Source organism: Numida meleagris, chromosome 4 (genome assembly GCF_002078875.1).
Source record: "Numida meleagris isolate 19003 breed g44 Domestic line chromosome 4, NumMel1.0, whole genome shotgun sequence".
Taxonomy (NCBI): Eukaryota; Metazoa; Chordata; class Aves; order Galliformes; family Numididae; genus Numida; species Numida meleagris.
In genome coordinates, this window is record NC_034412.1 from 42,705,617 (window position 1) to 42,726,677 (window position 21,061).

General features: G+C 38.8%; 1 protein-coding gene across 23 annotated transcripts in view; it reads left to right on the forward strand.

Annotated features, from left to right (window-relative positions):
• COL25A1 (collagen type XXV alpha 1 chain) overlaps positions 1-21,061 on the forward strand; it is a 306,400-nt gene that overhangs the window by 202,221 nt on the left and 83,118 nt on the right. For 13 of the 23 annotated variants that reach the window (XM_021393561.1, XM_021393558.1, XM_021393551.1 and 10 more), the window contains 5 exons: positions 2,907-2,933; positions 3,099-3,125; positions 14,821-14,892; positions 15,767-15,874; positions 19,640-19,675. In XM_021393561.1, the coding sequence (XP_021249236.1) occupies positions 2,907-2,933; positions 3,099-3,125; positions 14,821-14,892; positions 15,767-15,874; positions 19,640-19,675 (270 nt within the window). Of the gene's footprint in view, positions 1-2,906; positions 2,934-3,098; positions 3,126-13,894; positions 13,955-14,820; positions 14,893-15,766; positions 15,875-19,639; positions 19,676-21,061 lie in introns of all 23 variants that reach the window. The other 10 variants (XM_021393544.1, XM_021393553.1, XM_021393564.1 and 7 more) reach the window with 5 other exon arrangements.

Genomic DNA, 21,061 nt, shown 5'->3' on the forward strand with positions numbered 1-21,061 from the left:
TGTCTGTAGCCTTAAACAGATGAAATCTTGTCCTCCTTTAAACAAATCCATCTCTTAATCACACCCTGCCCCTGCAAACTCAGCTTTTCCTCAGGTTTTTTTCTTCCCTTCCTCCACTTAGTGTACACACACTAATAAATTCTGCTTTAAAAACCTTGGGAGAATTTCTTAGCTTAAATGGAAAGAAGACGTCAAAGATGGAGGATAGGAATTTTTAAACTTGCAGAGATAATAGAGAACAACTGAGACAATGAGGGAAGAGCCAGAGATGGGTGACCTCGCTGAGTCAGAATTGCATTAATTTATCTTTCAATGAAATCCTACTTGTTCTCTTTGATAGTGTCCAAAAGAACTATTTTTGTTTGGGATTGTTTGTTTTTTCAAGCTGCCTAGTGCAAAGGAAGAGCATTAGAAATACAAGTGCAGAGACCTTTGAAAATTTTCACACCAAAAATGCTTTTGTAGCCTTTTGAAAAAGCTGTTCTTAACCTCTGGTACAACAAAGATGTCATATATTGATGAAAGCTTTATATGAAAAAAGCTTGTGTGCTGAAAGGGTGAGTTAATAGAACTCAGGGAGCGCAAACTTCAAATGGTCCTAATTATGGGCTTTGCCCTGTAGAGGGCAATGAACGGAAAATAGATTTCTGAATACCATGAGGACAGGTAATTTTCAGAAAACCCTGTTTAAAGAAAGGAGAACAAAACTGAAGTCTGTGATTGTCTCATCAGAAAAATGAGATAGAAAAAAACCAGGTGTGGTTTGTATTTTCAGGGATCTCTTATCAGAGGAAAATCTGTAGGGGATGCACCAGGGGCACCTCTGCAGGTGGAGTTGGCTGAGCATGTTGCCAACAGCTGTACTAGGGAGATGGTCTACTTCTCTGAAGATTTGCTGGTGAAGGCATTGGTGTGAGCACAGTTTACTTTGTTTCTCTTCCACTGAGCTAGCTTAGTTTACTGAGGTTGTCTTGGGCATCTTGAAGCCAGCTGACCTCAAGTCAGCTATGATCTAAAGCCCTTCAGAAAGCAGGGTTGCCCATAAGCATAAGGACAGTGCTGAGCATTTGGATGACAACAGTAACATCTCCTATGATCACAGCAAGATTTGAAAGCCAACATCTGTCTGTTGTTTTGGTCACGTTGTGTTATCTGTAATATCAAGCCTAAGATCCACGAAATAGGACTCTGACTGTAGCACATGGAGGTCATGCTGTTTCCAGTTTGCTGCCAGTAAGATACCCATAGCCAGTAATGTTTCAGTAATTCAAGGAGGTAGAATAGCCATAGCCCTCTGCTTGTGTTCCATGTTCACCATAAAACAAACAAGCAAAACAGTAGCAACCTGCACTGAGTGATTTTTTTTTTTTTTTAGTTCTCATTCTCTACAGTTAATGTTACCAATAGGGTGAGCGTGCAAACTTGCTAGGTTGATGGCATGCATATGAGATGACCTGTAAAAATGAATAAATGGAGAGACCTAAAGTGTGGGCAGACGTATCCACTGATTTTGCTTGATTTGTGTCTAAAGAGGCCAAGTTCTTGCAGGGTAGCACAAAACGGGCAGAGGCCACAGTTAATAGCGTAGGTGGCTTCAACTCAGCTTGCAGCAAGTGCTGCCCTCCCTAAGGGAGAGGAGGGAAAGCCAGGTAGCAGGCTTGTGTCCCTGGCCTCTGCAGCAGGCAGAAGAGGTGGCAGGCTGTAGAAGGAAAGGCATATGCTTTAACTCCTTGAAAGATTTAGCAGCAGATGTTCTTCTCTGGCATGGATCAGAAATCCTTAAATATAAGCAGAAAACTGGCTACAGTAGAAATTGTCGGAGTTGCATGTGGCTGATCATATCTAAAATACCCAGCAGACTGATCTTCCCTGCACTTGCGTTTATGTGAGCCGCTTGAATTTATACAAGTGTAAATTGTGAAACTGCCCAAGCGTACTCTTCTCAGTAACCTCGTTTTTTTGTGTGTTACAGCCTTTTCTTGTGCTACATGCAACATACATACAAGCATACACAACACTTTCTGTCACAATAGTAAGCCATCTAGCTTGGGTGGCTCCTTCTCTGTTCCCAGCTGCTTTCATAGGTACCTCAGGTCCTTCTTTGTAATGAAACACCTGTGCATCTTTCAGAAAGCTGGAGGTTGTGTCTGCTCTGTGTAAGCTGCCGGTTCTCTGCAGACTTGCTAACATTTTTGCTCACAAGACACTAAGCCGAAAAGCAGTTTCAGAAACCTGCAAGTAGCTTTCTGGAAGGTGCTCAATAAAAATGGAAATTAAAGGACCTTGCTGTTTTGTGATACTGTTGCCTTTCTGTTTCTCTGGTGGTAAGTAACAATAAATATTGCTTCTGTAGCATCATGTTACACAAATTTCTCATAAAAGAGCTTATTTTACCTGAAATAGTGTGCTTGAGACTAAACATCAACTTCAGTGTTTCTAAAGATAGATATGAAAGCACTGCTTTTAGATTCTCTAGACCATTTTTCTTTGGCAATCTAAGCTAAGAAGGGTGCCAAAATAAATGGCAGATTTATAAGCCTCTGAATTTATTAACTGCACTTGAAAAGAAGTTCTACAGTGTTAGAAAATATTTATTATCTAACAGGAGATAAATTGTTGCCCATAACTGAAATCAATAGAAATCTTGCCATATCAGACATAGTTTTGCTTATCTAAGCAGTCTGATTTAGCAGATGGAGTGAGCAAAGTATTCAAAGAATAAGTGCACAGTGCCTACAGTTATTACTGCAAAGAAGCTGTCTCTGGAATACCTCCAGCATCTGGTGCAAAAAAATGACATGGAAATACTTTGTTATGCAGAAATCACTGGTTTGCTCACGCATCTTTCTTGGAGTGTCCCATAGCTTCACTAGTGCCATTAATTCATTTCTTTCTATTTCTTTCAGGGCCCTCCTGGTCCAAAAGGCGAAAAGGTGAGTTGATGTACGGGTGACACTTCTCAGGTGAATGGAAATACGTCGCAGCATGAACTAAAGACACAGTTTGTATTGACCCAGTGTAATGTTAGATGATGTAAGAGAGCTGGGTAGCACACAGATGCTGTGTTAAACCTATCATCTCATCTTTCCACTTTGCAGGGAGATCAAGGTGATCAGGGCCCTCGGGTAAGCATTTTAAAAAAAATGTTACACTTCCCCCTCGCTGAGTAGCCAATTAGTCTTTAGTGCAAAACTAAATTAAATACACTGTCTGAGCTAATTATGCTTATTAGCTGCATTTACCCTGCATGTTGAAGTCAGTGTCTGCAGGACAGTAATACTGAACGTGATCAGATAGTGTCTGAGAAGACTTGAGTAACAACAGTAAGTAATGCATTAAAACATAAATTTCCATTATGAGTGGAAGCAGGTTTCAGTGATTTTGCTCTGCTATATAAAAGATGGCTTTCCTAACCAAACCTTTCAGTTTCCCCAGCAATGTTTTCACGGCTTGCATGGGCTCACTCAATTCAGAGGGTCAGTGGATTTATAATAGATGTAGTTCTTGATTTCATATTTATTATTTAGTGAGTTATAAACAAATACATATGCATGCACTAGCTCATTTTCCTGAAATGTATGTATTTAATATTTTTAATGATAATGATATTATCATCTCTTAAACATGTCCAGACACTTAAACAGAACACTGTTTATTTATATAAACATAAAGTTTCTTTTAATTTTTAAACATTGTGTTTAACAGAACTAAAGAAGAATACAGGGGTAAATGTTCCGATAGGTTGGCTGTGCCAGTTCATTCTTATTTACATCTGTGCTTCATTAGGAAATGTTTGGTTACGTAATTCTAAGAATACAGTGATTTCCTTCTTTCTTTAGTTGCATTTTTGTGAAGATTTATGTAATACTACTTTTTTTTCTGTAAAGTATGCAGAATATTTTGAAATTGTAATTTTATTTTTCTCTGTCCTGTTTAATTTTTTTGTGGTTATTAAGATCATATGAAGTCATAATGTATTTATCTATCTGAATTTGGTGTCAGTGTTGTCAGCGTTGTATTACCTATAGGGTTCAATTATGGTTGTGTCCTGCTTAATCAAATCGCACCCCTTTATTGGAGAGCAGTAGAGTCCTCACTGAACAATACAGATCATGGTTATGGCTACTTTGTGCTATTAGTAAATCAAGTGCTGCTAACTACCACAAAACTTTCCAACCTAAGCAGTTTGGGTTTAAGAACGTTGTAAAGTCATAAGTGCAGCAGGGTCTGCCAGTTGAGGCTATCTGAATACAGGAGAGGAATGGGATGAGGTCAGCAGTAGGGGAAAGAAGTGGTGAATAACACCTTGTGAGCTAGCAGCAGCTTCACCTCCCTGCTTATTTAGTCAATGTGTGTTGTAGTAGAGTATCCGTTTCTGAAATGTGCATATGGCTTACTTTGCCCAGTCTTCTGGTTTGTTCATTTGTTTGTTCAGTTGTTTTGTTTTTGTTTTTGTTTCTTGGAGTGAGTTTGTGTATGTTCCGTAGCTGCTTCTCCTTTCCCCCCTCACCCCCAACATTGTAAGTACTACGATGCCTCTGACCACTTACTGTTTCACGGTACAGCAGTTATCTCTTCTGATAACTGTCTTCAGGGTGAGCCTGCTCAGCTTACTGTGCCAAGAGATTTGCAATGCAATTAATGGAAATTATGTGTGTCATCCAGTCATGAAACTAAATACATTTAAAACTGGTAGGCTACCTTTGCACATAGTTTTTCACTATTGCCAAAGTTAATGTTTTTGGAGGTGACTCCATATCATATAGAGAACTGTTGTGCCTGTAGCTGACTGTGGAATTATATCAGCATTTGGGTTTGACAAGTTTGCAAACGGATTGGATATAATGTCTAAAGTGATGGACATCTGAGAGCTGATCCATCTTATAGGGATAAGGAGCTTGAAGTTTATTCATTTTATGACATTTTTACATAATGTTTGAAACTAGTTCTTAATGTAGTAAAGATTTTATTGTTTCAAATCATTTCTCAATATTTTAAAATGATCCTTTATTCTTTTTAAAAGCTGCTTTCTTTTCTCCAAGTATTTTTCATGAATAAAAGAAACCCAAACAAAATATGGAGACTCTCCATGTCAGAGAGAAACTGTAAGCTCTTAAAATTCTTATGAAAGAGAAGCATTTAAGAAACAAAAAAATATTGCTTTTTGTCCTTAAGTGTACCACTTCGAATTTTCAGCAATGGTGTTTAGGTTTGAGAGATCCTTCTTTCTGAAATATTCTCAAAAGTGCAAAAACAGTAATCATGTATTTCAAAACTTCTTTCCTGTGGTCCCTGCAAACACTATATACTCAAATTTTTTGAAATTCAGGTTCTCTTGAAAATATTTTCCGTATATTAAAAAAGTAGCAGGAACTTGACCCTCCAAATACTACCCAGAAGTCAGAAATGTATATTTTTAGAATAAAAGAGGTGATTTTTTTTTCTGGAGGGGGGAGTTGGGGGCGTTTTTTGGAAGAAGAATCTGAGAGGTTTTCGTATGTATTCAGAAGTAATAGCTGTTGACCAGTCTTTATCTTAGAGAAATGGTGGAAGGGCTGTAGTTACTAATACCAGATGGCATGATCCACTTAAGTCCATGTGTAAGCCAAAACAGCATTCCAGTAGTGTAGGTGATGTAGAAGTTCATGCTCTGACTGTGAATTTGAACAGCAGGTTAATAGTGCTTCAATCTCATGAGCCCACAGATAAGATAGTGGTGGGTACTTTCAAAAGTCATGATCATCTTTGAAGGATTCAAAAAAAAAAGTTTAGATGTTTTTATATCAGTTATCTACTTGTTACCTTAATATTCTGGCAAACTAAACGTTTAGGGCAAATGCAAAACCAGCAGTCTTTTGTGTGCTTTTCTTTTTGCAGAGTACGTGGCTCTGTGATACGTCATGCAGATTTGCATTACTGTACTGAGCCATGGCAAAATTAAAAAGGGTAGTTTTTAGGTTTGGGGCTATTAGAATAAATGCTGATACCAATCCGCTGCTTGGTTCCAGTTACTCAGCTCTACCCCAGTTTAAAAAAGCCTTTGAAGATTTCGTAATGGAAGGACTGCAAATGGTACATGTCCTCAGAAGAGACTGTACCCTGATTAATGGAAGCAGACCAGAGGTGAATGTCTGGGAGTGGATTGGCTAGAACTGTGTGTCTTAATCAGCCTATTGTTGTCCTTCTCTAATTGATGTAACAAGTATTTTCTGTCCTTCAGATGCGCTAGTGATTCCTTGTTTATCAGGTCTAGAAATCAGTGGCTAGCAGTTGGCTTTAAATTGGTTTTGGTACAGTAAGAAGTCACACTAAAGGATTTTCAGAAAATTGTTTTCTCCTTCTGGTATATTTAAGTAAACTTTCCCAGCTGCTGGCTTTGCACAAAATTGATAAAATCTCTCAAACTTCTGCAACAGAAGAGATTAAGTTGTAGGAAAAAAAACATATTCAGAAGTTATTTTATCATGATAACCTTTATTATCTTGAAGGTTAAACAGGTTCTTTATATACTGTTAAACTAGTTAGGCTCAGGTAGTGATATAATGCGCTTTTCTATTTAACCGTTTCATCTCTCTTGTTTACTTTAAATATATTAACTCTTTACTTACTGCCTGCTGAAGAGAAATCACTGCTTAGCAACAGAAATCTTGCAGGTTCTACTCTTTTGTGCTGGAAAATTATTTAAAGTTTGTCTACCATAAACACATAGGCCTGGAAGCAGACTATTTACTGAAAGAAATACAAGTATGTATGTATATAAAAAAGGGATGCAACACCTCTTATTCTGGTGGCCCACAATGTCAGAGGGTGGGTGGTGCATTTCAGCAGTGGTAATAGTGATGTGAAAGACAAGCCACATTCCAGATGGCTGTGAGCAGCTGTCACACCACAAAATGAAGAGCTTCTCAATTAGCTCATCTGCACTAATAGGCTAATGGTGGTGCCTATGTTGAAAAATAGTTTTTTGTTGGTGAGAATTTGCTCTATCAAATAGTGTTATTGTGCACTTTGTATCTGATGTAGTTTTCATGGAAATAAATATGAGACAGTGCTTTCAGAGCAACCTCTGTTGATATCAGTGCAGGCTAAAAATATAAACTTACGTATTGCTTCACTTGTTACTTTATGGACGCTGCATTTATAAACTATCTCATTTTAAAGGGAAATTGAAGATATCTAAGGAATGCATTTTGACTTGTTATTTTCTAAAGAAAAGTAAATAAAGCCTCTTTTTAATGTGTGTGTACATTATCCTTAATTAATGTCTCTAAGGAATACATAAAGAAAATACTTCGGGCCTCTTCCTGCTCCTTCAGAAAATAAAAGGAAAATCTATATTGATATCATTACAATTAGTATTTCATTCATAAATTAGAAAGTACTAGTTATTCCTTGTTGAATAACCCATGATCATTAACTCTTTGCCTTCTTCTAAAACTTAGTCTTTTTTTTCATTTGAGGATTGGCACATTTTTTTTTAGAAAGGAACAGGTTTGCTTCACAAAATATGTAGTAGTATGTAAATTAATCTGATTTCTTCCCCTTACCAAAGGCAAGACTCCAGTACCTCCAGTCTTGAGGTACTGTTAATTGTAGCAAATCCATGTAAATCAGCAATGAAATAACCAGCTTTGTTCCCAAACAGTTCACACACCTAATTTGAGTCTTTATTCAACATCTTGTCACAGCAAGATCCAGCATTTCTGTCAAAGCAAATATATATAGTATTACAATCAGAGTATTATGTTAATTTAATATAACTTTGCACAACTTAAATATTCTGACAATGTCTTCCAAGATTGTCCTTGGTGATGTTTGATTATATCCTACTGAACGCTTATTTTTTCTATAAATACTCCTCATGAATTTTATCTGCCTTAATAGAAGGACTGCTCAGCTTTCATTAGCATAAATTAGTGTTGTCCACAGCTTTTTGTTTCATGATTGAATAGTCTTTGGTTTCCTTTATATGAATATTCTGTCAAAAGCAGTAAATGTGGTGATATAGTGATGTTGTTCCCTAGGTGATATTCTTAGGTGCGCATAAAAGTCTATTTTCTTTTTTTATGCGTTACTTCAAACATAATTCACACAGTGCTGCTTTAAGTTCATGCCTTAGCAATATGACTACCCATGCAGTTGTTTCTTATGTTTTTCACTGTCTTGTGTAAAAGAAAGTTCTAGTTCTAAACTATATCTAACCATTTTGAACTATACTCCCATTATGCCACAGTAAGAAGGCTGAAAAAACTTGCACAATTCCTTCTGTTAAGATAACGTTGGCCAAAGCAAATTCATAGAGAAAACTTCCCAATGTCTAGTTTAATGCAAATTTGCCTTTAAGTAGTTGATTCTGAGATTTTATTAATTTATCTGTCAAAAATCAAAAGGGATGTTTATGTAGACAATTCCTGGGACTACTTATCTGTACAAATTGACCAGTTTTAGGCTATTCTGATTCCACTGTTTTCCATTAAGCTGAAAGCAAGGCATCAAATTGGAGTGAGGTTTGGAAGGAACTCAGATTGCACTGGCTCACTTGATCTGAAGCATTGGAACACTCAGACTTGAGATGTGCCTCAGCTCAGACTTCTCAGGAGCATTCTTTTGGCAGTGGATGACTCTCCAGGGCCAAGCTATGCATTTGATGTTTGGCTCGTGAGGTACTGCTGGGGAATGCAGAACAGCTGTGACACTAGAGAGAGTGCCACATACCTGTTCCCAAGACGAGGATGTTGTCATTTCCATCTTGAGAGCTAGGCAGTGCATGTCTTTACTCACCACTCATCAGTTTGCATCTTGTTCCTTTTTAGTAATGCCAGAGGAATGGTGAGGAAGGAAGTCTCTGTACATCCTGTTCCTCTTTCTCAAGCTCTGTCCCGTGACTGAGAAAACATTATGTAGGCATTTCATCTAGAATGACAGCTGTCCCACAAAAGTATTGCAGTACTGAACACTTGAGTTAGAGCAGTTTGATCAAAGCCAGCTCTTGGAAAACGCTTGTCCCATTCCTAACAAATATCATAGAAGTGATTTGAACTGCTCACCTGCTTCTTATAACTGCAGTGAGTACGAAATTTGAAGAGAAACATGATATGCCAGAACTGAAGATTTTTACTGTGAGGACCAATTTGGTTTTGGGAAAGACCAACCTACCTTGGATCTAACTGATGCTTATCATCAGTTTTAGTAAGAGTATTGTCAACGGTTTACGGGCGTTAGGCCTGATTCCCTGACGAAGGGGACGGGGGACCCAAGGGCCCACGTCCCGGGAAAAGGGGAAAGGGGAAAAGGGTAGGGAGATGGCCCTGAGAGCAAAGAACAGCGGCAACAATCTGAGGAGAAACAAACTAATTTACTAAATAAAATATCGGAATGCAAAACAACACACTATAATACAATATAATTACGATTTAAGCTGATAAATCCAATACAGAGAGAGAGAATGTCCCAAAATCAAGGTAGGCCTTACTCTACTACCGACGATAAGACGGCTGGAGAGCGAGGTGCTGCCAAGACGAGAGACGGCGGAAAAAGGGACGAGGTCTCGTGATCTGCAAGTTTTTATACTGCGAGCTTCTATCTTTTCCCTCCGGCTGGAAAATGGTAACAAAGGAGCAAAGTACCGTGGGGACTGTAGTAGTCCTTCTCTTCTGAGAACTAGGTATGTCCACTACATGATGTTATGATGTGGAATACCAATAACCGAAAATCACAAAACCATGACAAGTATACATGGCTTCAGGAAGGATATTTTTTGTTGATTATGGTCATCAGAACTCCTGAGTTGTGTGGGGAAGATGTTTACCTCATTGAAAATCCATCTAATAATATAACTAAAATAGTCAAGTGCTAGCTTTTTCCAGTTTTGTTCATTTTGAGCATAGTGTCAAGCAGAGTTCTCTGTGAAAATATAGAGGTCACAATAGAAAATAACACTTCTTTTATAATGATCTGGTTTTAGTCAGAGCTTGTGCTAGTTCATGGGATGTTATACTTGTATTATTTTAATACAAGGTCTGAATCATTACACAATGTATTCGGATTATAACTCCTTGCTGAATTATTGCCTAAGTGAAAAAAATCCTGGATCCTTGTCTTGTGGTGTACTGTTTTAGTTCACAGATCTGCTGATGGAGAAAGCAGCAGTTATGATAAAAGGGATTATATAAAAGAGCTCCTGCTGAGAGTCCATGGCACTGTACAGGGTGATACCAAACATTGTGTTCCCCAGGGCAGGTACAATAATTAGCTGCAGGGCTACCACTTGGTCTGAGGGATTAATTAGAACTGGAGGTGGTGGTGGGGGGAGGGAAAGCAGCCATAAAGGGTGTCAAGACCACTCTGGCCTGAAGCCTGTGTGATTTGATGTGAAATAGCAGCAGCTGGCTGTAACCTTAGGAAGTGCAAGTGAACAGCAGGTGGTAATTCCTGTCTCATTTACCATGTCTTCACATGAACGTGTAAGCTTGTGCAGCTTGGGTTTATTGGCAGGTCAGAAGGAAAATCCTAAGGAGGACTGTGACACTAACTGCACTGAGCAAATGCGAAATTCAAAATGGAGTGTACACAGTGGTAGTGTAAAACCAGTAAAATGACGCTTGCTGTTATACCTGCTGTACAATAGGATTATAACAACCTTATAGAATAGACCTTGCTGTAGACCAATGCACAAAGTTGAACGTAACTGTGAAAAATCTAGGACTGTTAGTGGGAATGACATCTTTGAAGACTGTGATGAATGTAACAAGAGAATTGTTTCACTGAAGTAGGAAGTCAGGTAATTACATGAGGGTCTGCTGTTCTTCAGTGTTTTCAGCAACCGTTGCATGGGAATGAGTAGACTTTATCTGCTTTCCCAGGTGGCTAAGCAGTGTACTGCATTATATGGACACCAGCCTGTTAGTTCCTCCCAAGCATCACGTTTTGCTTGATGTTTGGGCAAAAATTGCAGCAGGACGTGCAACAGATGTGTTAATGTAGAAACTGTAACCAGCTAGTGTTTCAGGGTGAACTTGAGCTGCTGTTAGCAGAATTTAGTGGGCCAGTGGTCTCTGCTGATCGCTGTAGTCTTTTGTGCTCTGTGAGGGCCTCCCAGGGTGTAGAACGAGAACTGTTCATATTCGCAGTTCAAGAATCAAACCAAATAAAGAGAAAATTGAATAACACGGAATCTGTCATTGAGAACAACTTTAGATAGGAAAAAAAATAAAACAGATCTAGGGGATATTTGAGGGGATATTTATAGCAGAGTGACAGGAAAGGAAGAGAACTCATTTTGTGGAAAGGATAGATCATTTTATGCCTTTTTTGAAGCTTATTTTTTGCCAACATTATCTTTCATGAATGCCAGAAAATGCAGTGCCTTCTAAAACCTCTCACGCATGCAAACACCATGCACTCATAATTTCTTTGCTGGGTTCCATTTAATATTCTTCTATTTCTGTCCTCTTCAGAAATTGTTACATGTGGGAAGATGATCTAGGTCCAGGCTGACATTGCATTTTTCTGACCATTATCTCTGAGATTATCAGCTTTGTGAAATGGAAAGAAGTTTTTGTTCAACTTTGGAACATGCTGAAAGACATTGTTGCTGAAGGAGATGGTTTCTCTTTCTCATAGATGTTTATGTAGACAAACCTGCCACACTGGTATCTACTCTTGAGCTTATCTGTGTGGTATTGGGAAGCACTGAGAATGGACTGTGAAGTGCTCTACATAACTGTTCGTTTGTGGAGCTACACAAAACTTTGAAAACTCTTTAATTTATTATCTAAAAAAAAGAAGCAAAACAATGTTTGCAGAGTATCTCCTAAATTAGTTCTCTGTTTTTTCCATATTCATCATGAAATGAATCAAACCTAATATGAGTTTTGAGTTTCCCCCTTCAAAAAAAAAAAAAATCAAATTCGAAATATGCCACATTTAGAGTTAACTAGAAAAACTATCATGCAGTAATGAGTAAAAACGAAGTGGTTAAAAGATTTTTCTGGTTATCCTTTTTATAATTAGAATACAATTAAATAAATTAAAATGTATTACTTTCTGCTCATATTTTAGATCTTCTGTAGGTTTGTTGTTTGTACTCATTTCCATTACATGGGTATTGTAGCTTTAGCTAGAAGAGCAATGAACCATGTGCACAGCAGGACTAATGAGTCACAGATGTAAAGATTCTGGCACAGTACCATTTAATAACTTCTTTAACTTATATTCCATTATAAGATAAATGCAAATTTGATACATCTGTGTTCTAAATGATGTATCATTTCAGTCTTAGCAATGTCTCAGGAATGAGTTTCTTTAAATGTATGGTGGTTTAGGCTTTTTTGGTTTTGTTTTCTTTTTATTTGTTTCTAAAGAGGAGATCTCAGGTCATCAAGCAATGCAGTTAGCCACAGCCAGGTTCATCAGAACAAAGTGGAAAGGCTGGTAAAACTGCCTCTGGCTTGATGGGATCCACTTGCAGAGTCTCAGCTTGCTCTTGTTTCACCAGTGTGTATCGAGAATAAAGTTGCTGAATGTCTCAAAGGCACTAGCAAAAGACATGTTGTGTGCATCAGAATGTAACTCTGCCTTTTTTGGGGGGCTGGAGAGGAAGACCAGCATGGTCTTTGTGGTATCTCTGATATGACTGCAGGTGGAGATGCACAGAGCAAATACTTGTAATGATGAAAGATGGCTGCAGCTGCCAGGCTGCGGTTGCCTGTTGGTGCTTTCCATGAGGCTGGCTGTACTGCAAAGCATGCTGCCCCACGGCCATGTGAGTTGCCCCCTCAGAGCCTTCATGCAGGACTTGTCAAAGCCTCCTTGTTTGACAGCCAGAGCTAGGTGCAGCTTTCCCTTTTGTAGATGCAACTCTGCAGCCAGGTACTCCGAGGCCTCACAGCAAGACTGTGCCTCAGAGGTAACACTTGTCCATGCACATAGGGATCTTAGGGGTACCAGACTGTTTTATCCTGTATGCCTCAGCCTGATGGCTTAACTGTTTCCTGGCTCTCCATGAACAAGCCTTTGAGGACCTCTGCTTCAGATAGGGAGCTATATCTAGAGGACTTGGGGATTTCTTTCTTTAGGATTATCATGCTCAACACTACAAAGTTTAAGCTTAATGTGGAAGTCTGATTTGCACTCTAGAAAGCAGCACGAGAAGGGTGCTGAAGTGAGAGCAAAGCTCTGACAGCAGGCTATAATTATCACATCTTTCTTTTTTGTATCAAGTTCTGCACATGTGGGTAGAGTAGAATATGAGAGACCATATGCAGTATACAGCACTCAATGGGCAAAATTTTACCCTGGTTATGAAAATGCCACTATGTATATGTTAAAAATGTTGGCCTTGGCCATTGTGGACTCCCCCAAATCTATTGGTAGATCGTTGTTTAGTGTTTATATTTGTGTATGTATCATCAGTTTACGTGCTGAATGTCGTATGTAAAACAGAATCTGAGGAGCAGGATGGTAATTACACAAAGTGCCTCAAAATTCACTGTCACCGCTGTCAAGTTCTGCAGCAACCCAGAATCGCAGCTTTCTGCAGAGCTGTCTTTGAAGGGTTGTAGCATGTTTTAATGAAAAAACAGCACAGCTGTCAGCTGGCTGAGAGCCTTACAACTGTCAAACAATCCTAACAATTTATTGTAATTTTAAGGAGTCACCTTTGTGCAACTGCTCCTTCTAAAAATCTGTTTATATTGTTGTTGTTAAGTAACATCCTACAGACACCTATAGTGCAAACTTAATTCTGTTTCCCATATGACAGAGAGGCTGTTTCCTGTCAGTAGGCGATGTGGGGTATACTAAACATAGTGTTTGTTCTGTCTGTCTGTCAGTAAATTGTCTCTGTGATGTTTGTGTTGTGTTGTTTTTGTACCATGTTATGCTGTGTCCCTAGGGTCTGCCAGGCTTCCCCACAGTCGCTGCTCTGCACAGTAATCAGATCCTCACCGTCAAGGTTTGTGGCTGACGTGTACCTGTTCAGTCAGGTCTCTCTGTATCAGCATAAAAGTGCACATGAAAAAAATAACTTTTACCATCGGATAGTCATGAATCCTTACAGTGGACCGATGTCAACTCTTGCTGCCTTTGCATTGGTGTAAGTGTTTCTGATGCAAAGCGTGGGATCAAATCCATAACTGCATACACTGTTACGCCCAGCAGCACCCCTGTTCCATGTGCTCTTCTTGGTCAGTATTTCATTTTTAGATGAGAATTTTCTGTACTTATGCTTCTCTGAGTCATACAGGAGTGAGGAAAATGTCAGCAAACTCTGTACTGGTTGAATCAAGAGTCAGTTATAACTGTGTTAGATATCTGAAGTTTAATTTGTATGTGCTGATTTTTCAAAATGCATTTGCAAATTAAGCAGGAAGAATTGAGCAATCTGGTCAAGCTAGAAATCCAATCCTTATTAAAATGACACCATTGTTCATGGCACAATATGCTGGTTAGAAAATCTGACTGAAAGTTGAACTGGTGCTTTGTGTCTAGAAGCTTTGCTGAGAGAACAGCATGCAAAAATACTGATTTTTTCATAGCATAGGTAGTTGAAAAAATAAAGAGAAGAATTCTCCTGTGAAATCTGAGGAGAAAGGACTTATACAATTAACTCTCTGTATATGATGAGTTCACAAAGCAGTATGTCCTGTACATTCCAAAAGAAAAAGCACAGTTTCTCTCTGGCAGAAGCACCAGTTCATATAACTTTAGCTATTACAAATCTAATGAATATATCTTTATTTCTTTCTCGGGCCTTCTGATGTCTATTCTTCAATTCTCTCATCTCTGATCTTCAACCTTTGACCTCACCTGCCTGATCAGATGGTGTTTCCTAAAATCAATCATGGGTTTCTCTCTGCTGATCAGCAGCTCATTAAACGCCGCCTCATTAAGGTAGTGCTTCATCTCACTGGAATCTGATTCTTCTTTACATTCAGTTTACTCTCTGCTGTACCTTTTTGTCAGATGCCTTCTTATAGCAAGTTGTTTATTTGAAAGTTCTAGAACTAAGCAATTGTAAATGAAATTAACACTTAAATACTATGGGTAGCTGTGCTAAATGATCCACGTTTAAGATGCAGTTAACATTTTTAGTGGTTTGCAGTGCTATACTGGAAATCAAATAAGTTGAGCACCGTTTCTTGTATTTTTAAAAAGGGGATGGCTGTATGTTTTGGCAACTTCCTTGGAAATTGTCTTTTACAAATTAGTAGGTCTAAATCATTAAGGGATTTAGCTAATTATCACTATGACGCAGCTCACCAAAACAGATGACAAATTCTGTACAACTTCATGGAAAAGCAGTTACTTTCCATGCTCATGTTTGAAGTCTGTCTACATAACATTGATGGGCTTGGAATGTTGCCAGGTGAGCTGTCTAGCTCTGGCACATGACTTTTTTAATCCTCAGCTTTGTCATGATTATGCCAATCATGAAGTGAAGAGCTCCTTATTGAAAACTGTTACTCCCTCTGGAGAACTGCATGAGTAAAATGTTGCAAAGCTACCCCGAATTCTAGTTCATGTCCTGTGATAGAACAAGCCATTTACAATTTGAGCCTTCTGCTCTGTGGCTGATTGCACTGGACAGGTGCAACCTGCTGGCCTTCAAGGCAAAGTGCAGTCTTTGCAGTAAGAAGTGAAGATGTCAGTGTTTAGCTCACGGTAGCTTCTTTATATTCGACTTGCGTTCTTTCTGGGAAACTGTATTTTTGTGTGATTGATGCCTCTAAAGCAAACTTCTGATGATGACTTTTTGTTGCTTTAGGGGGACCAAGGACAAGCTGGACCCCCTGGTCCTCCGGGGCCACCGGGACCCAGAGGTCCCCCAGGAGATACTGGCAAAGATGGTCCTCGAGGGATGCCTGGCATTCCGGTGAGTTAGTCTGTTGGTGTCCAAATTCTTGTCAAGTATGTAACAGCCAAAGATGGTTTGTGAGGTAAGACTGGCAAGTAAGACATGTGGAAGCTGAACCACAGAGAAATTTCACTGTGCACCTGAAGTCCCCCTGCCACACACAGCAAGTTCAAAGCAGGGCCAAGAGTAACACCTAGGTTTTTTGCCTCTCACCCCTGACAGTTTTCCCCACGCTTTCTAAGGTTTCTGAGTTGTTCACTGATGTTTTAATAACTGTGCGAGAAGGGTCTGCCCCCTCTACGAGTAGCAAATGTTCCCACTCAGGCTTCAAGCTAAAGCTGAATTCGAGATGTCATTACATAGACTAGCTTGACTTCTCACTTTCTAATGATTTAGTCTCAAATCATGAAATTAAAGCAGTAAACTGCTAAATGCTGCCTGAAGTATGATAAATTTTTGAGTGAAATTCTGCCATTTCTACGCAACACTAACAGTACAGTTTTCTTTGGCTCATCCATCCCCTGCGTTTCATTAGACCTACTAGCAGAATACAGAACATTGCTTGATGTTTTAGATGCAGGATCAGACCCACAGCTTTTGGCATTTTGTAATGTGATATTAAACACAGGTATTTGGGGTTTTTTTTTTTGCAAAATAGGAGTATGTTTTTGACTCTATAGTTTGTGAGCTCCTTAATACCCCTTTTTTAAATGTTTTTATTTCCGAAAGAAGTATCTCTCTGTTGATCATGAATTCCATTGTGTTATCAGTGTGGAAACTGAATCACATACAACACATGTGAGAACTGAAATGTCACATGTGCAAATCTGGTAATCAGATCTGATAACATCCCCACACCAATCATAAGTAAAGATCACGTCTTAGAGGACACAGAAGGAACTAGCAAGGTGAAGACAGCACTTGGAAAAAGAAACAGCTTTGTCAGAGCGAAAGCATATCTCATTATGTAGGCCAGAAGAGCATAAAATTTCCCTGCAAAACCAAGAAAGAAAATACCTAAGCTCCTGTTCTAGCCTTATTTTGGATTCCCTCATTTGAAATTGTATTGACTGTACATTACCTGTATTAAGAGTATAACATCATGATAACTGTCCCTGGAGGTGTCCAAGAAATGTGGAGTTGTGGCACAGAGGGATATGGGTTAATGGGCGATATTGGTGGTAGGTGGACAGTTCAGTTAGATGAGATGATCTTGGTGGTCTTTTCCACACTTAATGATTCTACGACTCAAATTGAGGCCTGTTGTTATCCAACACTGCATTGGTAATTCCTAGCACAAGGTTATGAAATGACATTGAAAATCCGTTGCTTACATTGTATGCTTTACTTTGGCCATCCACTCATTTCTTGTTAGTCTTCTAATGTGGTAAAATTGACTCTGTTCAGAGTTGCTTCTGGTTTGATGTAGAGAGGGTGAGACTGAAACCACAACCAATTTCTAACTGCAAGGGATACCATTTTTATAATTAACATGCAAAAGGCTAGAAGAACCAGCTAGTGTTGCTGGTCACAGTCTGACTCCGGATTGCTTGGGCTTTTTTTGCTGCTTAGCAAAGGGAACAATAGTATTTCTCATGACAGAAGTAATGCACTTTATGCAATTAGGTCATTCCATTTTATAATAGTTCTGTAGTGATTTTGACTTTAGATGGCAAGAGGGAGTTTCTTTTTATAGGTTTGTTTTTTGTTTTGTTTTGTTTAGCTGTAGTTATCTTAAGCCCTATAGCACTGTGGAGAATCAATTTGTGGTACAGCTTCAGAATCAGATAAAATCAAACCAGATTGCTGACTGTTGTTATCATCCTGCTCCTTCTCAGTGTCCTGCATCAACAGGGAAACTTGTTCCAGCTTTGTATCTTTAAAAGGCTTTTGTGGAAAAGAGAAACATCAAAATAATAGTTATACTGCATTACAAATAGGAACATTGCAGCATTACAACTGGATGATAAAGTCCTTACTATGGCTAGCCTCCATTATAAGGCAGTCATTTTCTTAAGCAGGCTTTCATTTCCTTTTAAGCAAGCTACTTATAATCACTAGAGCTGCAAGAAAATGTTTTGGCCCCAGCCTTCCCCCATACCCATACACTTGCTGTGTGTCCTGAAAAACTTGCACACTCAAGATTGCAGGGCCCAGGTGAGCAACTCCAGCAGCCATCATTACTTCTCTTCCTCTGTGTAGCAGTTTTGAGGAACAGTCTGTGTGCTAACATTTCCATCTGTGCCCACAGATCTTCATCTGTGCTATCGCTACCTCACATGCCAGAAGTGTGCATCCTGTTCCAGACACTTAAAAGTTTTTAGAGATGAGGAAATTTTTGTTTCTGGGACAGGAAGTCTTTAGAGCTGAGAAGGCAGAAATGTTAGGGAAATGCTGTTAGGCCTATTGGAAGGTCTGACAGGAACCAAGGAAGATCAAGGGCATAAGAAAGGATTTTGCAGCCTTCTGCTAAGCCTTTCTTTGGGTGTCAGTAGAAAAACCTCTTGGAACCTGAACACACTTGCCTTCCAAAAGAGTAAAACACCTACAGTATGTGCTTCCCCTGTCATAGCTTTCCTGCCACACAGACACCAGCACTTCAAAAGTTTAGCATCTCAAAAAGGAAGCACAAGGAAAAAAAACAGTGGTGGTTGGTTTTTTTGTTTGTTTGTTTGGTTGGTTTTTGCTTTTGTTTTGTTTTTGTTTTTGTTTTTTTTGCTGGTAATAAAACAATAGACTATGTTACAAAGTTTTGAAGTTCTTTCAACATGGAGATAATGCTTCCTAACGTTTATAGGCATACCTTGATGCTTAAGTGATGCTGTGAGATTGTTGTATACAAAAGTAAGCAAGGCTACAACGAAAGCTGAGAAGTTCAACAAGCCTGAATAATTCACTGTCTGAAACCTGTGTTTGTGTGGGTTCTCTTTCCCTATTTTTTTTCAGTGTGTTTGCAGATGCTACGTTTGTGCTTCTAAAAGCACATCTACCTAGAGATGCAGTTCTGACTCTGCTGAGTTGCCAAGAACAGTAGCATCAAAACAGTTCCCATCAGTTTTTGACAGGCTTTCTTTTATGATAAATCTGATAAAGATGATCCTGCAGCTGTGCTGATCCAACAGCACATGGATAGCCCGTGTGGTATGACATCCATTTCACTGTTTCAAATGACAGTTGTATGCGTTCGTTAAGAAGAAGGAAGTGAAGATAGCTCCTCACTTTATGTAGAGCTGTGCCCACAAAGAGAATTAATGGGCAAAATGAAGGGCTACCATTTTGAAAACTAATCAAGGTATTTAACAGATGAATAATTATTGCATGGCTTCAAAATCTCACTGTTCATGGGTATATGCAAGATGATAATTAGCAAGATATTCCTGCTGTCTGAGGCGATGACACAGAACACTAATTTTGGAATATGTAAACAGTGATTCAGCATGTATGTGAAAAAACCTTTATCTGTGTTCTTTAGCACCACTGACTGGAGTGGAATGTTATAATTGGAACCAAGGGGCTGAGAGTCAGGACACCAGTGCTTAACTTTTGCCTGGAGAACTAAATTATTAAAAGTTTGTGAAGTAGTACCTTGCCTCTTAAAAAGTCTGGGACTCATTACTTTAAAAAGCAAATATACAGATATATGTGTGTGTGTGTGTGTGTTTAATGTGTAGTCAGCTGCTGTACCTGCTAAATAATGGAATTTTTAAAGACATTTTTATTAAGTAAAGAACTGAATTCAAGACATGCTACTCAAATTATTCATGCTTTTTTTTTTTTTTTTAGGGTGAGCCAGGAAAACCAGGTGAACAAGGGTTGGCAGTAAGTACTCTTCCAGTTTGCTAAGAAACTGTAACAGACTTAAACATGCTTCTTAAATTGTGGAGTTCCAGAAAGCTTGATAACTAAATTCCCAGCCTTCCTCTGTCACTGAGTATTTGAGGTCTCATTTGCAAAAAAAAAAAAAAACAAGAAAAAAACAGATTTTTTTTTTTAAATATACAGTTGCCTATAATATAAGGCCAGCTTCTCCTTTTGGGTGGCAGAAGTAGAGGGTACAGCAAGGAAAATGAGACATGTCAGGTGTGCCTGACTCATGGCCTCCCCTTTAATGCCACCTCTGAAGTTGAGCTGTTTCCGCATTGAGACTGTGGAGCAGTAGAGCAGCCATCTACTTGTTTAGAAGGCCAAAATCTCAGCAATTCTTCTGGCCCTTTGCCTGATGGAACAGCGAAGATGGTGCACAGCATACGGGAACTCTCAGAATATTATCTCCTGAGGTTTTCTTTTTGTCATGTCTGGATGAATGTAAAAGCCAAATGAATGCACTTTTTACAAATACTCAGATATGGGAGTAGATGTTTTCTGTTGCATCAGAAAGTAATTAGCTCTTTCATTTGGAAGCAATTGAAGCTCCACTGGTTGTAAATCAGCTTCAGACACAGGGTAACGCATCAGAGGTTTCTGCTTGTCACATGTTCCCAGAACTGTGAAACATTTTTTCCCTTAAGATTTCCCTAAATGCTCATGGTCATTCTTACTTTTTATGAGAAGTGACATAATTGTAGCCATGGCATGTGCTTTTGATTTCTGAATGCGTCTGAGGAGGAAGATTATATGCTCAGCAATCAGTGCAGATATGATTACTAGCTATTTGAATTTATAAAGTTTTAAACAGATGTGATGATACTTTATCTTGACAAATTGCAAAACATTTTGGATTGACAAAATCCAAAGTCTTTCAGAAGAAAAAGAAAAGATTGAGATTCTCAAGTATCTCCTTTGATCAGGGAATGGAATTTTCTGTAGCTTTTCAAGATAAAGATTTAACAATTAAAATTGCATCTCCCAAAGGTACTACCTAGTGTTTTAGCACATTTGTGTTCTCTATCGTTCTATCCTTTTTGGTTTATGAGGACTTATTAATAATAACACATATAATAGCTGGGTTGGGTGTTTTCTTTTTTGCTTTATTTTGATTGTAATCTCCTATTTGCCCTCTGGACCACACATACTCAGATTCTCCAGCAGTGTCTTCCTTCTGTTTCAAGACCAGATCATCAGGGTCACAGAATCCCCCAGGGTCTTAAAAGCAAAAGAGTCTATGTTCAGAAGATTGCCCCTGCTCTAAACTAGTCATCTCTGTTTAAGAAATGAAGAATTGCTGTAGAACTGTTTTTTTTCTCTAAGTGCAGATGCATTTAAATA